The sequence below is a fragment of the Actinia tenebrosa genome, unplaced genomic scaffold (assembly GCF_029948245.1).
Source record: "Actinia tenebrosa isolate PJP-AT-01 unplaced genomic scaffold, QUT_ActTen_1.0 PGA_scaffold8__29_contigs__length_14323225, whole genome shotgun sequence".
Classification (NCBI taxonomy): domain Eukaryota; kingdom Metazoa; phylum Cnidaria; class Anthozoa; order Actiniaria; family Actiniidae; genus Actinia; species Actinia tenebrosa.
The window spans coordinates 9,551,222-9,567,904 of NW_028292585.1; the positions used below are offsets into that span (position 1 = coordinate 9,551,222).

The following is a 16,683-nucleotide window of genomic DNA, read 5'->3' on the forward strand; positions in this document are numbered from 1 at the left end:
CACAAACAAAACGGTAATAAGAAAACATAGTCAAACCCGTAAAATACATCTGCGTTTTCTTTCCATTTTTCCTCCTTTCTATTCATGACGACTGTAAAAACATATGGCACGTATTAAATGTGGTGCGGTGACCTTGACAGTTTTGTTAGTGCATTCTGATTGGATGAGTACCAATCCAGTACATTAAATGGATCGTTCCATGGACATCGTTATTTTCTTTCCGTAAAATGCCTCCAGATAATCCAAACCCATGCGAAATCTAGTCGCGTCCATCTGGCGTGAATTGAAAGGCAAACAAGCAAGTATAGTGTCCATGTAGGACACAGGACACTAGCGCAAATAAACGAGCAGTTTGCATAAACCAATCAAACAAACAAGCATACACAACGAACGAGGATCAGCTAGCGAGAAGGAGTAATCCGGTCATTCGCTTTTCACTTTCCGGATGGCCACAGTATCTGTTAAACGCTCGGTTTCGCATTTGATCCATATTCGTAGATGAAAGATTAAGACATATGAACATGGGTTCATCCTAGTAATTTGTCTAACTAAAGTGAAAAGCGTTAGGTGATACTGGAAACTAATTTGAACCATGGTTTCATCCTAGTAATCTGTTTAATCACCTCCAGCGATAATCCAAAATGGCGGACATCCGCTTTGTTGCTGCTAACGTGAAAAAAATGCCTTATCTTCTTTTTTTCTGTTTTGAAAGAATCACCTGTGTATTTATACTAAAACAATTATTCGCCTCAGGCTCAGTGAATATGGAGAATATTTACCTCTTCACTCGAAGGCTCGCATCTCACTAAATATTCCCCGATATTCACTTCGCCTTCGGCGAATAATTGTTAAATAGCATTCATATGACGCATACGTACACGTCTTGGTCTTCTGCTCTTCTTCTTCAGTTGCTGCTTAAAATGCTCGGCATTTTTTACCCAAAATAATAATTTATTTGATGTCTGGACTCAGGATAAGAAAATGAGCTCAATAACAGCACACACAAATAAATATCATAATAAGCCCAACCTTCCAATGTTCTCGTTCTCTTGTTCTTTTACGAATTGCTTTAAAGCACGAAAATGAATCGATTACCTTTATGACGCACTTTATTTCGTCATCAATTACCGAAATTAGTGACGTTTAAACCACAGGGTGACCGCGCGCGCAGGTCATTATCAATAATGGGTTGTCTATTCGTGCTTACTTGGGCAGTGATTTGTTAGATAAAGTAGTTCAGTCTTGTGTTCACTCTGTCACCACATTCTTAATTTGCATTGGGTGGCAGTTCTGTTCTTTTTTTGCCATTTATTTCATTTATTTTAAAGCTTTCCAAGGCTTTTTCAGCATTACTGAATACAGAATCTGGATAATGAACCACATCATCTGCCCCAGGCGGGTAGGAATCTGTAACTGGATGAACATCAAGCACAGGGATCCCAGCCTTACACATTGCCCACGTTGCGTAGGAATTGAAGAGAAGTATTCGCTGTGGAAATAATGAAGAACCATAGTCAACCAGTAAAAAATTCCCACTTTTTCTTTCATTTTTTATTCTTATTTAATTTCTCTTCCCTCTTTTCATTCTACTGTCCTTTTCTTCTTGTTTTCATGTTTCTTTCTTTCTTTGTACTATTTTTTCTTTTTAACCAAACATATAAGGTCGTTAGCACTGGATCTCTATGGTTTTTAAACTATCTGGCTTACTTTGTTAAACGTCAACGTTCTAAAGGAGAACTTTCTTTAGGGGGAAATGTTTGATACAAAGTAGCTAGTTATGCTGCTAAGCAGGGAGTACTACACTTAAGCAAACATGTTACCTGAGTCGTGAAGAACCTCCATTTTGTTGCATTCGATGAAGAAACCGCATGCTCTTTAGAAATAACAGTTGTAGTTTTCCATATGATTCTTGATTTGTGCTTTAATTGTGACTTGTTTTGGCCAACACCATATTGGTTTTCTAAGAAAACTCCAATGGTTTTGTCAATAAAATGCTGGTAAGTAGTGAAGTTTATTGACATGACAAAATGTAAGCCCATATTTATGACTAAGGTGCTGCTAGTATCGTTCATGACAAGTTGTTCCAGGACCTGTCTTATGTAATGGATGACAAGGTCTTCATTAAAATCAAAGTCATCGTTATTCTGTATCTCAGCCTTGAACAGATATTTTAAAGAAACAAGAACGGAACGGGTTAGAAAGTTAATAAATCAAACAGGATATCGATGGAGATGGACAAACGAAACGACCAAACCAAAACCTACTGAAACCTACCAAAACCTACTCGAAACCTACTGAAACCTACCAAAACCTACCAAAACCTACCAAAACCTACCAAAACCTACCAAAACCTACCAAAACCTACCAAAACCTACCAAAACCTACCAAAACCTACCAAAACCTACCAAAACCTACCAAAACCTACCAAAACCTACCAAAACCTACCAAAACCTACCAAAACTTACCAAAACCTACCAAAACTACCAAACCTACCAAAACCTACCAAAACCTAACAAAACCTAACAAAACCTAACAAAACCTAACAAAACCTAACAAAACCTAACAAAACCTAACAAAACCTAACAAAACCTAACAAAACTAACAAAAACCTAACAAACCTACAAAACCTAACAAACTACAAAACTAACAAACTACCAAAACCTAACAAACCTAACAAACCTACAAAACCTAAACAAAACTAACAAAACCTAACAAAACTTACCAAAACCGAACAAACCTCCAAAACCAACCAAAACTACCAAACCTACCAAAAATTACCAAAACCTACCAAAACCTAACTGAACCTACCAAAACCTACCAAAACCTAACCAAACATACTAAAACATACCAAAACCTACAAACCTACCAAAACCTACCAAACCTACTGAAACCTACCAAAAAAACCTATCAACCTTAACCAAACCAAACAAACCCACCAACCTACTGAAACCTACAAAACCACCAATGAATTACCAAAACACTACCGAAACCTACTGACTCAACCTAACAAAAATACCAAAACCTACCAAAACCTACCAAAACACCAAAACCACCAAAACCTACCAAAAAACCAGTACCCAAACATTACAAAACCTACCCCAAAACCTACCAAAACCTACCAAAACTTACCAAAACCTACCAAAACCCACCAAAACCTACTGAAACCTACCAAAACCTACCAATGACTTACCAAAACCTACTCGAAACCTACTGAAACGTAACAAAAATACCAAAACCTACCAAAACTTACCAAAACCTACTCGAAACCTACTGAAACCTACCAAAACCTACCAAAACCTACCAAAACCTACCAAAACCTACCAAAACCTACCAAAACTTACCAAAACCTACCAAAACCCACCAAAACCTACTGAAACCTACCAAAACCTACCAATGACTTACCAAAACCTACTCGAAACCTACTGAAACCTAACAAAAATACCAAAACCTACCAAAACCTACCAAAACCTACCAAAACCTACCAAAACTTACCAAAACTTACCAAAACCTACTCGAAACTTACTGAAACCTACCAAAACCTACCAAAACTTACCAAAACCTACTCGAAACCTACTGAAACCTACCAAAACCTACCAAAACCTACTCGAAACCTACTGAAACCTACCAAAACCTACCAATGACTTACCAAAACCTACTCGAAACCTTCTGAAACCTAACAAAAATACCAAAACCTACCAAAACCTACCAAAACTTACCAAAACTTACCAAAACCTACTCGAAACCTACTGAAACCTACCAAAACCTACCAAAACTTACCAAAACTTACCAAAACCCACTCGAAACCTACTGAAACCTACCAAAACTTAAATTTACCAAAACCTACAAAAACTTACCGAAAAGTACCAAAAAATATCACAAAAATACCACAAATACAAAAAATACCACAAAATATCAAAAAATACCAAAACCTGCCGAAAACTACCGAAACCTACCAAAAATACCAAAAAATAACCCAAAAGATACCAAAAACTCCCTAAACCTAGCAAAAAATTCCAAACGTACCAAAAACTACCGAAACTTACCAAAGCCTACACGGCACAACCGAACGATTCTAGATTACATCGAACACTGCATTAATGATCTATGTCAGGGCATGGCTTACTGCTGTTGTATCAAAATAGTATTTAATGGTTTGGAATTTTTTGATGTAGAAGACCCACAACAAACTCTGGTCACATGTGTTGCCGAGTGAAGGGATCTAGCCATAGTCTGAACCCCACAGGTGAGAAGCAAGTGACAAGCTACCGCTTATCCGTACCTACACATTTGGAGCAAAGTGAGAACAAATCTATTTACAACACACTTTGTACCTGTTCGTTCCCAACAGGGTAGATCCAGTTATATCTATAAGAACACGACTTGTACAGTTCACCACATATCTTTTTATTTCTTGCCAAAGATAGACCAAACCGCAATGCTACGGAGTCTCCATACGAGATGAGCATACCTGATGGACCTCTTCCTGATTGTACTCTAGGAATATCCGCCTCTAATGGAATAAAATACGAGGTATTATAGGTCAAATGATGATTCACTTGGTAAAGCAGCAAAAATGACCTGAAAACTGATATTAATACTATCAACTGTATCCCGGCCATGCTAGAGTCTCCAACATACAATTCGACAGTTGCGGCAACATTCCAATCGACATAGCCTTTTCAAGATGTCACGCATAGCAACCAGTTTACTTTGACAAAATTTTGAATTCCGCCGAACTTCATAAGATTCTATTTTGATCAAACGCACGCATGTCATTGGATGAAGTAAGCGGACAGGTCTAGAAAGGTAAGTGTCGGTAAACTATATCTAGCCCGAAATCACATACGCCTTGCTTTATACAGTTTGAAATCAATCACTAGTATACATGTACCTTTTATAAATGGAAGCCAATCCCTGTTATTGATCCATCTACCATATCCATCAATGAGGAAATCACAACCTGCACCACAAGCTTCCTGGGTTAAAATTCCTGAGGGGAAAACAACAAAACATTCATTAGTCTAAAATCTGCTCCTTAAAATCTATTACTGCATATTCACAGTAAAGATCGCCCTATTTTCAAACTCTTCCACCACTAATCTTAATCTCCATTACACTAACCTTCAATGGGCATGGTCATTCGGGATTTAGTTATGTTGATTGACAGCTGTCCGTCTATTGTTTCATGTAGGTAATCATCTAAATAGCCTAATATCCCCTCCTCTTGTTTCTTTCCATGATGATTACCTGAAATCATCAAACTAGCACCATCAGTCAACGGCCCTTTTATTTGGATTGGACGATTTGATTTTTTTTTTCAACCGCCTTCCCACTTTTTAAAATATGTGTATGAGAATATATATGAAATACACATTTGTACTGCGGTTGTAATGTATCAAATAGACGTACCTCTTCGGCTTGGGGTAATGTTTTCCCATTTCAGACCACGTGTCATTCCCTTGAAAATAAGATTCTTTGTTTGAGCTGTATCCATATTCATGTGTTTTCTCATGTGCAACGGAGTGCAAACCTTAAACAGAGAAATGATACTCTAGGGAATGACATGTGGTCTGAAATGGGAAAACATTACGTCAAAGCCGTAGACGTCTATTAAGCTGATCCTCCAAGCAATACCAAGCAACTTATGCATCTTATTTCAAGCAAGAGATTGGTATCTAATATGAAAATGAGTTCATTAGCTTTAATTGATCGAGAAAAGGTAAAGGAACAACTCCCTTTGCGTTGCCTTTAATTCTGAAGTCACGATAAGAACAATTCATAAGAACAATTCATGACCAACAGGGGTGGATTTAGGAAGGGGGCAGGGGGGAGGGGCCATCGGATGGTGCTGCAACTCGGCTCTACCTCTTTTTTGGTTTAAGACATTATTTTTTTATCTTATTTTGTCCAACATATCCGCAGAACGCAGAAAATAACATGTCTGGAAACCAGTCTTAAGAATTTTCTTGGGGCGCAACATCTTCTGGATTTGTTTAGCCTAGTCACTAAGCACTGAGATTCGTCTAATGAAGACCTTTTCATTCCGCTCCACCCCTTCCCCCCTCTCAGATTATTATTGCTTGATCCTTCCCTGTGATGAACTGGCCGTGACCTTCAATATAGCATTTTGTTATTGATTATTACACTGCTTCATGAAAGCGACGCTCATACTGACAATATCTCGTAGATTTCTGTCATACCTTTGATAAACCAATCGATGGGAGGATCCCTAAACCCATCACATATGCTAAAATCAAGAATGACTTTTAGTGTGTACGTCCCTGGTTCCATAACGAGAAACAGAGCTTCGTATGTGCCATTATTATGATCAAACACAGTGGCAGCAATGGATGACGGTCCACGTAGATATACTCTCCAAGAATCCCCACCAATCCGTTTGATTTGACCATCCTTTGTTCTCGATTGAATGAATATTCTACTAAACTCTCTGGCTGGACGAATATCCTGATAATAGATGGTACTCATTGATACACTTGTTCGTTGGCTTTTGTCCCATCCTGGCTTCACTTGACCCCAGGCCATATTATCCGAACACGGTCGCATTACTTGTTCCCAGTTGACCCGCGTCTTTCTCTGTCGGCACCATTGATTCCTAAACTCTTGCTCAAGTTGATGAAATAATTGCTCTTTTGTTTGGAGTTTATTCTGAAGTATTCTTTGGTACAACAATTCAGTTGATTCTGTCGCCCTTAAGGGTGGAGGTAGTGATGTAAATCTGTTATGTTTAGCCAGAGAATACAAATATAGTGACAGATATAAAATAAGACAAACGCCACAGGCTGACCAATACCAGGTGAGCAATCGTGATGTAGGTTTTATTGAGCTACTGAAGGACTTGTTTGCAGTATTCATGAGCGGCGGTCCACGACGAGAAATAACGATATCAGTATTCCCCTGTCAACGAAAAAGAACTGTTATGTTTTAGGAAATCGCACAATCTTGAGTACAATCCGTTAATAATAGTTACGAGCAAGAGAATATGAACTAAGAGAGAGAATCCTACCTATATAGCCTTGTAACCATCATGTGCACAGTGTGATGCTATTTTTAGCTTGGAGATATTTTGAGCGAAAAACCTGATTGGTTGATTTCTTAATGGTAGGCGGCTTCTAGTCCCTGTTTTTGTCGCTTTTCGTGTCCTAAAACGAGGCATTAAAGGAAGCATGATTATTGCGCAGGTATGGTAACGAGTTAAAAATAGCATCAATGATTCTAAAAATAGCATCAAAGTGTGCACATGATGAGGCACGGGGATTCCTTCTCTTAGTTCATTTTCTCTTGTTACGGGTGATTGTTTGAAAGTTCTTAAATTTCACAACTCTATTTCCAGTTATATTACAAACAACAACATGTCGTGGAGGGCGGGGCATAACTGCCTTTTTGGCCAACTTTTCCCAAAACTTCTAATCAAGAACCGTTAAAATGCGTAAACGGATGAGTTGTAGAGGTTTTAGTTATCGAGTAATGTTATTGAGAGTAATATGATATCATTTACCAGCTAAAAGTATGCCCTAGCTATGCATATAACAGAGAAGAAAGGAATATGGGTAGCATGGGTGTCGTTCGCGGCTAATGCGTCGTCTTTCACCGCTGTGAGTCCAACGGGTCGGATCGCTGGTTCGAGCTCTGCGGTCGCCACACATGTGAATTGATTTTGTTTGATGTGTTGTTCTCTCCTATGCTACGAGGGTTTTCTCCGGGTTCTCCGATTTCCTCCATCCGTAAAAATCAACATGTGAGTTGAGCGTTGTGTGCATAGAATATTAAATGTAGTGGTAGTGCGTGTGAGTGAAAAGTGTCCCCAATTAGTACTTTATATGGAATTTATAAAGAGATTACTAGAAGCGTACGGGAAGAATTGAAGCAATTCGAATGGTACGAGATGAACTGTTTTTCAGACTTAGTAAACCTGTCCAGTTTCAGTTTTAAGTTAGCTAGTTTTCCTACATAGAGGAAATTGCATGGCCACGCGGGGGTGTGATATTTAGTTAATATGATATTAATATATAATTATCGATCAAATACAGTTTTAGTGGATTTTTATCATTCATTGCAATTCCTTGCCAAAGGTGATATTTCCACATTAAGTGAAGATATTACTTTTTAGCGATAGCGAAAAATAGACATTTGATCGATGATTATTCGCCGAAGGCGAAGTGAATATCAGGGAATAATAACCGAAACGAAGTTGAGGTTATTATTTCCGATATTCACTGAGCTTGAGGTGAATGATTGTTTTAAGATAAATACAAAGGTGATTCTTTCAAAAAAAGCCGAAAAAAAGAAGATAAAAGACACATTTTTTCCCCCGGTAACAGCGACAAAGCGGCTGCCCGCCATATTGGATTATCGCTGGAGGTGATTATCGTGTGATAATCTGAGTTTCTCGACCAATCAGCGCGCGAGATTTTCAATAATCACCTGTGTATTAATACTAAACATACACTCAATTGAAGAATCGTTGTCGGGTTTAGAAACATAGAACATAAAAGCTGAGACCGAAATGGCACATGGGAAGTACGTTAATTAGATGCATGCTGTGACCAGCGACCCGTGACATCATCCACTGTTTTTAATACGCGTTTGGCATTCTAAACCGACTGCATGGATGGCGCAAATAAACATACTATGATATGATTATGTCATTTCCCATGTGGCATCTCGGTCTCAGCTTCTATGTTCTATGTTTCTGAACCCGACAACGATTCTTCAATTTAGTGTATATTAAAAACCTGATTCTTCTTCTTATTTTTCTTTTTTTGCGCGATCGAAGAGCGTTAGTTGTGCATGTTTAGTTACTAAGAAATAAGCTTCGTTTTTAAGACCGTTGTTTACTATTCCCACAAGTTTTTTTCAAATGTCAAAAATCAGAGACGAGACGAAAACAAACACGTACTTCAATGATTGAGGCCTTTGTTTTGAAATCTGTTTAGACCACACTTACCATTATATTATGACAGCGTCACTAGCCTCAGACATTAGTCTCCAAATAAAGAAATATTCATCACTTGTTGGCTATGTTGATTATTACAGTTACGTTGCTTCCATTAGAATTAAAGATCGTCATAACCATAACCTGAGAGAGATATGAAAATATGATAGCAACAGAACCCCATTGAAAAACATGGGATTCCTGTTTATAAATAAATAATATCAAAGCAAATCACAAAGGATTTTAAAGTTTGCACATGCGCAATACTGACAGATAGCAGGTAGGTCAAATACTGGTCCACACTGATGCTGGTAAATACTTTACATTCGTGATATCTTTCATAAGGAACTTTCTCTTTTCAATAGTTAATAATTCTTATAATTCATGGGTGTAAATGTTTCATAGTTATAGAATGTTATAACTTGAATCCTGATAAAAAAATAGACAAAGTTTGCCATTTGTTTCTTATTTCTCTCCGTCTCTCTACTCTACATCTATCCTAATAATGGCTATACTCACTCGGATAGAAAACCATCGCCGTCTTACTAGCCGCGAATCTAAGGCCGGGCGCTAAGGAGTTTTGAGCAGCAAGTAATTTTTTTAAAAATATTTAAGAAAACGTAATTTTAAAAAATATTAAAAAAAACGGTTATCATTTAATTGAAACGGTTAGAACTGCTAAAAGGTTGTGTGCTAGGTTTTAGCAAGAGAAACCGAAAAAAAAAAGGCGCTGATAAAAAACTATTGTTATACAGGAAAGGAATGGAAGTTGGTAGCTGACTATTGAGATATATGAAGGATATATGTAGGTAATTGAAATAGCGGTGTTGCTGGAAAGAATATAAATGTTGAAAGTAAAGATCAGTATTTAGATCTTATTAACCGAGCTTGGTCGGTCTGTACGGGATAATCTTGACCGAGGTCGGAATGTACAGACCGAGCGCAGCGATTATCCCGTACAGACCGACCAAGCTCGGTTGATAAGAGTTTTATTATGTGACCACTTTTCATTGAAAGGGACAAAATGTTTTCGCCGTAAGATTAATATGCGATCGGACCGTTTAATACCGGAGAATCTAGACCAGTCCGCGATGCGATCTATCCAATCAGATTGCTCGATTTGCTAGTGTCCAGGCTCAAAGATTCACGGTCATATAATAAAGGTTTTTATTAAATGTTGGTATTGATTATTTTGGGCTTCCTGTGTTATGCCGATTCATTTTGTGCAACTGTTGCGTGACTGAAACAAAATGGAGGTCATACTTTGACGAAACGTTTTCCTCGTTTTCTCAATGAAAAAGCCACAATGTTCCTTTGAGATCTCTTTTACTTCATATGTGATTCTGTTTTGGCGATTAACAAGTATAAGTTATGAAAATATGCTCCGTTTATTTACTTGATAGTTTATACGCGTGACAGAGTTAATTTCACGCCCGATGACAATATAGTGTCTACTACTTTGTAGTAGGCACTAAAAACGACAAGGTAGAGTGCAAACAATTAATCCGTGAAACACTAATTACTAAATAGTACAACATAGTGCTAATTAAACAATGGAAAATAATGGAATTTGCCTGAAATTGTGCTATTTAGTATTACTAAAGTTTCACGGTTACATTGTTTGCACTCTATAAAAAACCACAGTGCCGCAAAGTACTATAATCTGGTATAAAAATTACAGTCAAACTACCTCAAGCGTGAACACGTAGAGGTCATTAATGACTTTATTTGTGGATTCTTGATTTCATTATTCGATTCGAAGATTCATTAATGAAAACGAATCTTCAAAGCCTGGCATATACAAAAGCCAAGCATATAGGCATAGGGTAAAACATGGACTGGACTCTTGGACTCTTGGACCCTGGACTCTTGGACTATTATTTGGACCCATGTTTGAACCATTATATTTCTTATAACTATTGGTCATTATATACATTAGTCTTTTTTTTTTAATCACTTGTAAGGTTTTTATTTTGCTGCCATATGGCCGCGTTCAAATCAATTTATAGATAAGTGAAATTGTCATGGAACGACTTCTAAATCAATCTTCGAATGAGCGCAAATCAAAGTAACATTTTCAAATGAAAGGCTAAGCTATGTTGAGGGTTTTTTTTTTCTTTTTTTGTCCTATGACATTCAACATCGTAAAGGCCGGTTTAGACGGTATGACTTTCGCCTACAACTATCGTATACAACACGCTCGTGGCATCCTACAACTCAAGCATACAACACGCCCACGACAGACGCGAGCGTGTTGTATACAATAGTTGTAGGCAAAAATCGTACCGTCTAAACCGGCCTTAACAGAAGAGCGCGGTAAGAATCGAATGTATGCCCAGACTGACTGTTTGCCGGCATTGTATGTGGTAGGTTATTAGTTTTGCTAGGCGTTAGGGTTTGGATAATAAGATAACAAGGTGAAGACAAGCGCGATACTGGGAATATTGAAGGGTTATACAAAGGGATCTCAACGTATAGGCTGTCTTTGTACTTTGTATTGCATGCACGTGACTAGCATAGCCTTTCATTTGAAAATGTTACTTTGATTTGCGCTCATTCGAAGCTTGATTTAGAAGTCGTTCCATGACAATTTCGCTTATCTATACTCTGTGTGGTCTCTGTATAGCCATCTAGATAGCATATAGAAGACTTGAATATCCGAGGTTGCAGTAGTGCTGAGGATTCTGTTGTAAAAGACACATTATTTTATGACCGTGAAGAATCGAACGCAAATCAAAGTAACATTTTTCAAATGAAAGGCTATGCTAGTCACGTGCATGCAATACAAAGTATTGTATTGTAAGTGCTTTCCTCAAATCGCATGCAACAAACTGGTCGCAACCAATAGTTATAAGAAATATAATGGTTCAAACATGGGTCCAAAGAATAGTCCAAGAGTCCAGGGTCCAAGAGTCCAAGAGTCCAGTCCTATGTTTTACCCTATGCCAAGCATATATGCAACTGAAATGCAAAAACAACTTTTTGTGCAAGGAATATATAAAATTAATAACTTACCTTCTGTTTGCGCTATAAACAATAGCCTACAAGCCAAAGTTAATCGAATTTTCAAATTATTACTATTTTTTGAATATTGAAGATTCGTTTTCATTAATGAATGTTCGAATCGAATAATGAAATCAAGAATCCAAAAATAAAGTCATTAATGACCTCTACGTGTTCACGCTTGAGGTAGTTTGACTGTAAGGAGATATTATCCTTCGAAGAGGCTCAATTATCGTCCGAAGATGCTGATATTTTTTCATCTGCATTTTTTTAATCTGAGGTCAGCCATTGGCCAAACATCTACAAAACCTTTCACTTTACCGTAAAGAAATACCAAATGAAAGCTGTGGTTGAATTTGATGAAAACTTTTATAGCTTACTTTTCATAAACTATTCTATCTCATTAAATATTCATCAGACATCCTGATGACGTCATTAGTATTATTTAAGAGATCATTAAATATTCAAGTATGTCACTTGGCGTGAACCCTACTGGAGAAAGAAATCCATTTATCAAGTAGTTCGTTCACCCAGCAGCGTTTCACTATGACTTCTCCGGCTGAGATTATTGAAGAATTGAATCCAACCGATGTGGTTGTTAGTGTGGCTGATCCACCAACTTCCTCTACCACGTCTCAAGGGATCCGTCTCAAGTGCCTTTAAACGTCTCGGCAGCTTTGGCCGTACCGGGGATAGAAGATTCGGTGGTTACGGTGTCTTCGGCGGGAGCGCCACGTTCTTCTGTGGGAAAGTCTTTAAACCAAACTGAAACTCAGCAGGTTTCGGAGGTATGTTTTGCCGAGCTGCACTTAGTTTTATCTTTGTCAGTGTATATCTCAGTTTTGGCACGGTCATACGCGTATGTTCATCAGTAGCTACTCCCTGGCCATGTGCTGTCTTATGTTTAATTTTAATAATATCTTTGGGTTTCACCTTAGCTATTTCTAGTATGGTTGTGTTTTATATTTATGGGTTTTATATTTATTGGAATGTTTTACGCTATACGTTTAGGTCACAAGCGTTGGTTATTTAAGTTTTAGTCCTATTTGCATGTTTAATTGTTTCGTTGTTTTCGTTCTATTGTTTTGCTACATATGGTGTGCTTCTTACGTGCATATCTTGTCTCGCTTGGTTATTGTTCTATTTTATGCTGTGCATCGTTAGTTTTATAAAATATTGGGATTAATTGGTTGTGCGGACCAGTACCCGATACGGGTCACAAATTTAGTGATAAATAGCTTTACACACAGTTTTTGTCCCGAAATGTCGGGTAGAGGTTATATAGTAAAATAATAATTAAAACAAAAAAAAAAAAAACAAAAAAAAAACAAAAAAAAAAAAACAAGGCCTGGACCCGGAAGGCCGGGTAGAATCAACTTAAGAGGCCGCTAACCCGAAAGGTCGGGTAGAGATTAAGTTAACGAAAGGACTGAACCCGAGAGGTCGGGTATGAGTTAAATGTAGTTGGCACATTGAGAGGGAAAAATAACTTGGCAAAGAGTCTCAAATGTAAAGTAATAGTTCTTTCTTGATCCTCTGCTATAGATAGAGAAATTAAGGAAAGAACTTGAGGAGATGAAGAAAAAAGCGGGTGTTAACACGGTAGATGGGGCGATAAGTTCTCTACAGGCTTTGGTGGGTCGCCCAACGGCTTTATTCGATGCTTACGCCGCGATAGCGGCTTTGGAAGAGGTTGTCTATACGGCACAGAAGCTAAATGACGAGAGGGCTACAAAATTTAATATCATCTTGCGAAAGTGTCGCCCACTTGTGGTAGAGCCGTCTTTACAACCGATCTTGACTACGTTGGTAGCAAGTAAAGAAGAAGCGGAAATAGCTAAGACGATCGATAAGGCTATAAGGCTTCAAAACCCGACTCAGGTGGCCCAGGTAGCTCAAGTACCACTTTCTGTTCTGACACCGCCATTCCGCTTTCCCGCTGCTGGGCGAACGACTAGGGCTACAGCACCGTATACCCGTCGTAACCGAGGCCCGAGGAGGTGTTTTGTCTGTAACGCGGAGGGGCACATTGCACGATTTTGTCCCACTAATTCACTTAATGTAAAGCGCCGCTAGGTGGCACTAGGTTCGAATTGATTTGTGAGAACGGACTTTGCGAGGAAATGGATGATCGAATGAAATAATGCGTATATTACTTTACTGCATAAACAAGTTGCATCAGATATTTTGTTTTGTTTTGTTCTTTGTTTTATTTTGCTTTGTTTTGTTTTAACTCGGGAAAAGGACCTCCCGCAAGCGTATTGCCCATTAGGGCATGCCCTTGAGCCCGCTTTAGCGAGCTGTGTGGTGGTCGCCTTTTTCCTGGGCTTGGGTTAAAATTTCACCTTACTCTCGTTTTACGATCTTATTTACAGTTGGTAATAGTTTTCAACCCCTTGTGTGTAGAGGGAATAGCCCACGATAAAGAGATTAGATGGGTCCAAGCGGATGGAAGCCCAAGTTCAGGAAGGGTGACTAGCACTTCCAGTGCTGTGCTCGCTGACATAGACCGAGTGATAAGTGGGGAAAAAGCGGATTTCGGCATGCTTCAGTTTCGTGACCCTGAAAGCTTCAGGGCGGGGGAGATTCATAGGCATATCCCGATGTGGGGAAAAATCTTGGAGAACAACCCAGTAGGTGACCAGATCCTACGATGGCTCCAAAATGGAGTGAACGTTAAAGATTTTATACAACCATTTAAGGGAATTTTTAAAGACATCAAGTGCGACTCGCCATCGCCCCCTAGACAGATGTTCAAAAATCATCGATCTTGTGACCGATTTCAAGAATTTATCTCGATAACTCTCGCTGATCGCATCCGTTCAGGCGCTGTTCGGACTTGGGGCGAGGTTGGGAAGGTCGATCCCCCTTGGCTGGTCTTACCTTTAACGGTCGAACCTAATAAGCCTCGTTTGTGCGTGGACGCAAGATTCCTAAACTTGTGGATGAGGGATACGCCTTTCAAGCTCGACACCCTGGTGTCAGTCACCCAGTTTGCGTACCCTGGTTCATACCTTTCGAAGATAGATGACAAATCGGGGTATGATCATGTTCTTCTGTCAGAGGACTCCCAACAGTACTTTGGGGTCGAGTGGAAGGGGTGGTGGCTTGTTGGAACCACACTCCCGTTCGGTTGGAAAAACTCTCCGTTCGTCTACCAGTCCATTGGTCTAAGTTCAACCACATTCCTCTGGGAAAGAGGCATCACCTCTTGCCTATACATCGATGACCGGTTGTTAGGCGAAATCTATAGTGAGGAGGGAAGATGGTCTCGCAGTTTGGAGATAAGAGATGATGACTTTAGCCGGGAAGCGGCGGTGGCGGCGTTGTACGTGACTTGCGCAGTGTTGTTAGGTTTAGGCTATTTTCTTGGCCTTAAGAAGTGCATACTTTTACCCACTGTCAAAATTCAATTTCTCGGAATGATCATTGATACACAGGCGCAAGCATTCTCAGTCCCACGAGATAAGCGTGTTAAGTTTGCAGAGTTACGAGAGGCCATCTTATCGTGCAAAGAGTCGACGTCTCTGAAATCTATACAAAGACTTATGGGAAAATGCTCATCGTTTTCTTTGGCATTCCCCGGGGCTAGATTTTACATTAGAGAAATGGCTGCGTCCATCGGGAAGGCAAATCGTGGCTCAGAGGTGACTTTATCAAGGGATCTAAGGAAGGAGATAGAATTCTGGCGATTCTTAGACTCCTGGAACAGGTTCATCCCTTGGAGACAAGAGAGACATGTGTCGCTAAGGATGTCAACTGATGCTTCCTCTTTCCGCTGGGCTGCAACATTGCATCTTGCCTCCGGTGACGAAGAGCTAGGCGATTACTGGAGCGAGGATTTGCGCAAGGAGCATATTAATGTGAAGGAATTTTACGCTGTGTTGCAAGCGATTAGGTCTCTTCCCGACTCAGTCACTGACTGCAGGGTAGATGTGAATGTCGACAACCAGGTGACCCTAAATATCTGGCAGGGACGTGGCCCCAAGTCACTCAAGTTAACAGAGGTGGCTCGCCAACTGTTTCACGCGACCACGGAAAGAAACTTATCACTCCATATAGTTTACGTTCCTTCAGGTGCTAACCCGGCTGATTATTTCTCCCGTCATCTTTCACGCTTAGATGCTATGCTTTCCCCAAGTGGCTGGGATGCTGTGCAGCGGGCGTTTGGAGGGCCAGAGGGTCATAATCTGGATTTAATGTCACTTGACTCCAACGTTCAGAAAGATTAGCAGGGCACACCGTTGCGTCATTTTACGCCATTCCCAACGCCCCTTTCAGGAGGGGTGAATGTTTTCACCCAGGATCTCACAATTTGCGACGGAGAACGAGTAAATGCGTACGTTTTCCCGCCTTTTTCGCTAGTCGGTCCTTTATTGCGACTGATACGGTCTTCTAAGGCTACGGTTACGATGGTGGTGCCAAAGCTCTCACCTTTACCCATATGGTGGCCTGTAATTAATTCAATGTCCAGGGGAAAGCTGAAGTTAGCACAGAAAGGTAGCCTAGATACTGTACTATTTCCTTCTAAACAGGGTTTTCAGCTACAAAGACTTCAAACCGAGCTTTGGGTGTTCCGCGTAGGGCCATGCTAATTTATGCCCTCCCTTTCATTTAGGCCCTTCCTCTGGTTCCACGATTATTCGTTCCAGCGGTCTCCTGCCCTGAATGCAGCTACCCCAATGACAGGGACTTTCATTTCTGGCAGAGGTGTGGATATAGACGGC

General features: G+C 39.6%; 3 protein-coding genes across 3 annotated transcripts; 2 read left to right on the plus strand and 1 right to left on the minus strand.

The window, feature by feature from the left end:
* Positions 1-1,091: 1,091 nt before the first annotated feature.
* On the minus strand, positions 1,092-9,016 carry LOC116302744 (uncharacterized). The gene is made up of 7 exons (XM_031712107.2): positions 8,966-9,016; positions 6,201-6,915; positions 5,122-5,247; positions 4,892-4,990; positions 4,332-4,510; positions 1,821-2,156; positions 1,092-1,489 (listed from the first exon to the last, which is right to left on the minus strand). Exons 1-7 carry the CDS (start codon positions 8,966-8,968, stop codon positions 1,268-1,270), a joined length of 1,680 nt encoding a protein of 559 aa, XP_031567967.2. The 5' UTR covers positions 8,969-9,016; the 3' UTR covers positions 1,092-1,267.
* Positions 9,017-12,567: 3,551 nt separating this feature from the next.
* On the plus strand, positions 12,568-14,139 carry LOC148905125 (uncharacterized). The gene is made up of 2 exons (XM_089024413.1): positions 12,568-12,744; positions 13,502-14,139. Exon 2 carries the CDS (start codon positions 13,532-13,534, stop codon positions 14,030-14,032), a length of 501 nt encoding a protein of 166 aa, XP_088880539.1. The 5' UTR covers positions 12,568-12,744; positions 13,502-13,531; the 3' UTR covers positions 14,033-14,139.
* Positions 14,140-14,559: 420 nt separating this feature from the next.
* LOC116302747 (uncharacterized) lies at positions 14,560-16,188 on the plus strand. The gene has a single exon (XM_031712110.2). The coding sequence runs from the start codon at positions 14,560-14,562 to the stop codon at positions 16,186-16,188; it is 1,629 nt and encodes a 542-aa protein (XP_031567970.2).
* Positions 16,189-16,683: the final 495 nt, after the last annotated feature.

Bases quoted from the DNA above. Each gene is read 5' to 3' on its own strand.
- LOC116302744 (XM_031712107.2), bottom strand. The intron at 4,511-4,891 runs GTACATGTATAC...TTATTCCATTAG, and splicing joins TTGGCTTCCATTTATAAAAG to AGGCGGATATTCCTAGAGTA. The intron at 1,490-1,820 runs GTAACATGTTTG...TTATTTCCACAG, and splicing joins GGAGGTTCTTCACGACTCAG to CGAATACTTCTCTTCAATTC.
- LOC148905125 (XM_089024413.1), top strand. From the start codon at position 13,532: ATGAAGAAAAAAGCGGGTGTTAACACGGTAGATGGGGCGATAAGTTCT.
- LOC116302747 (XM_031712110.2), top strand. From the start codon at position 14,560: ATGTGGGGAAAAATCTTGGAGAACAACCCAGTAGGTGACCAGATCCTA.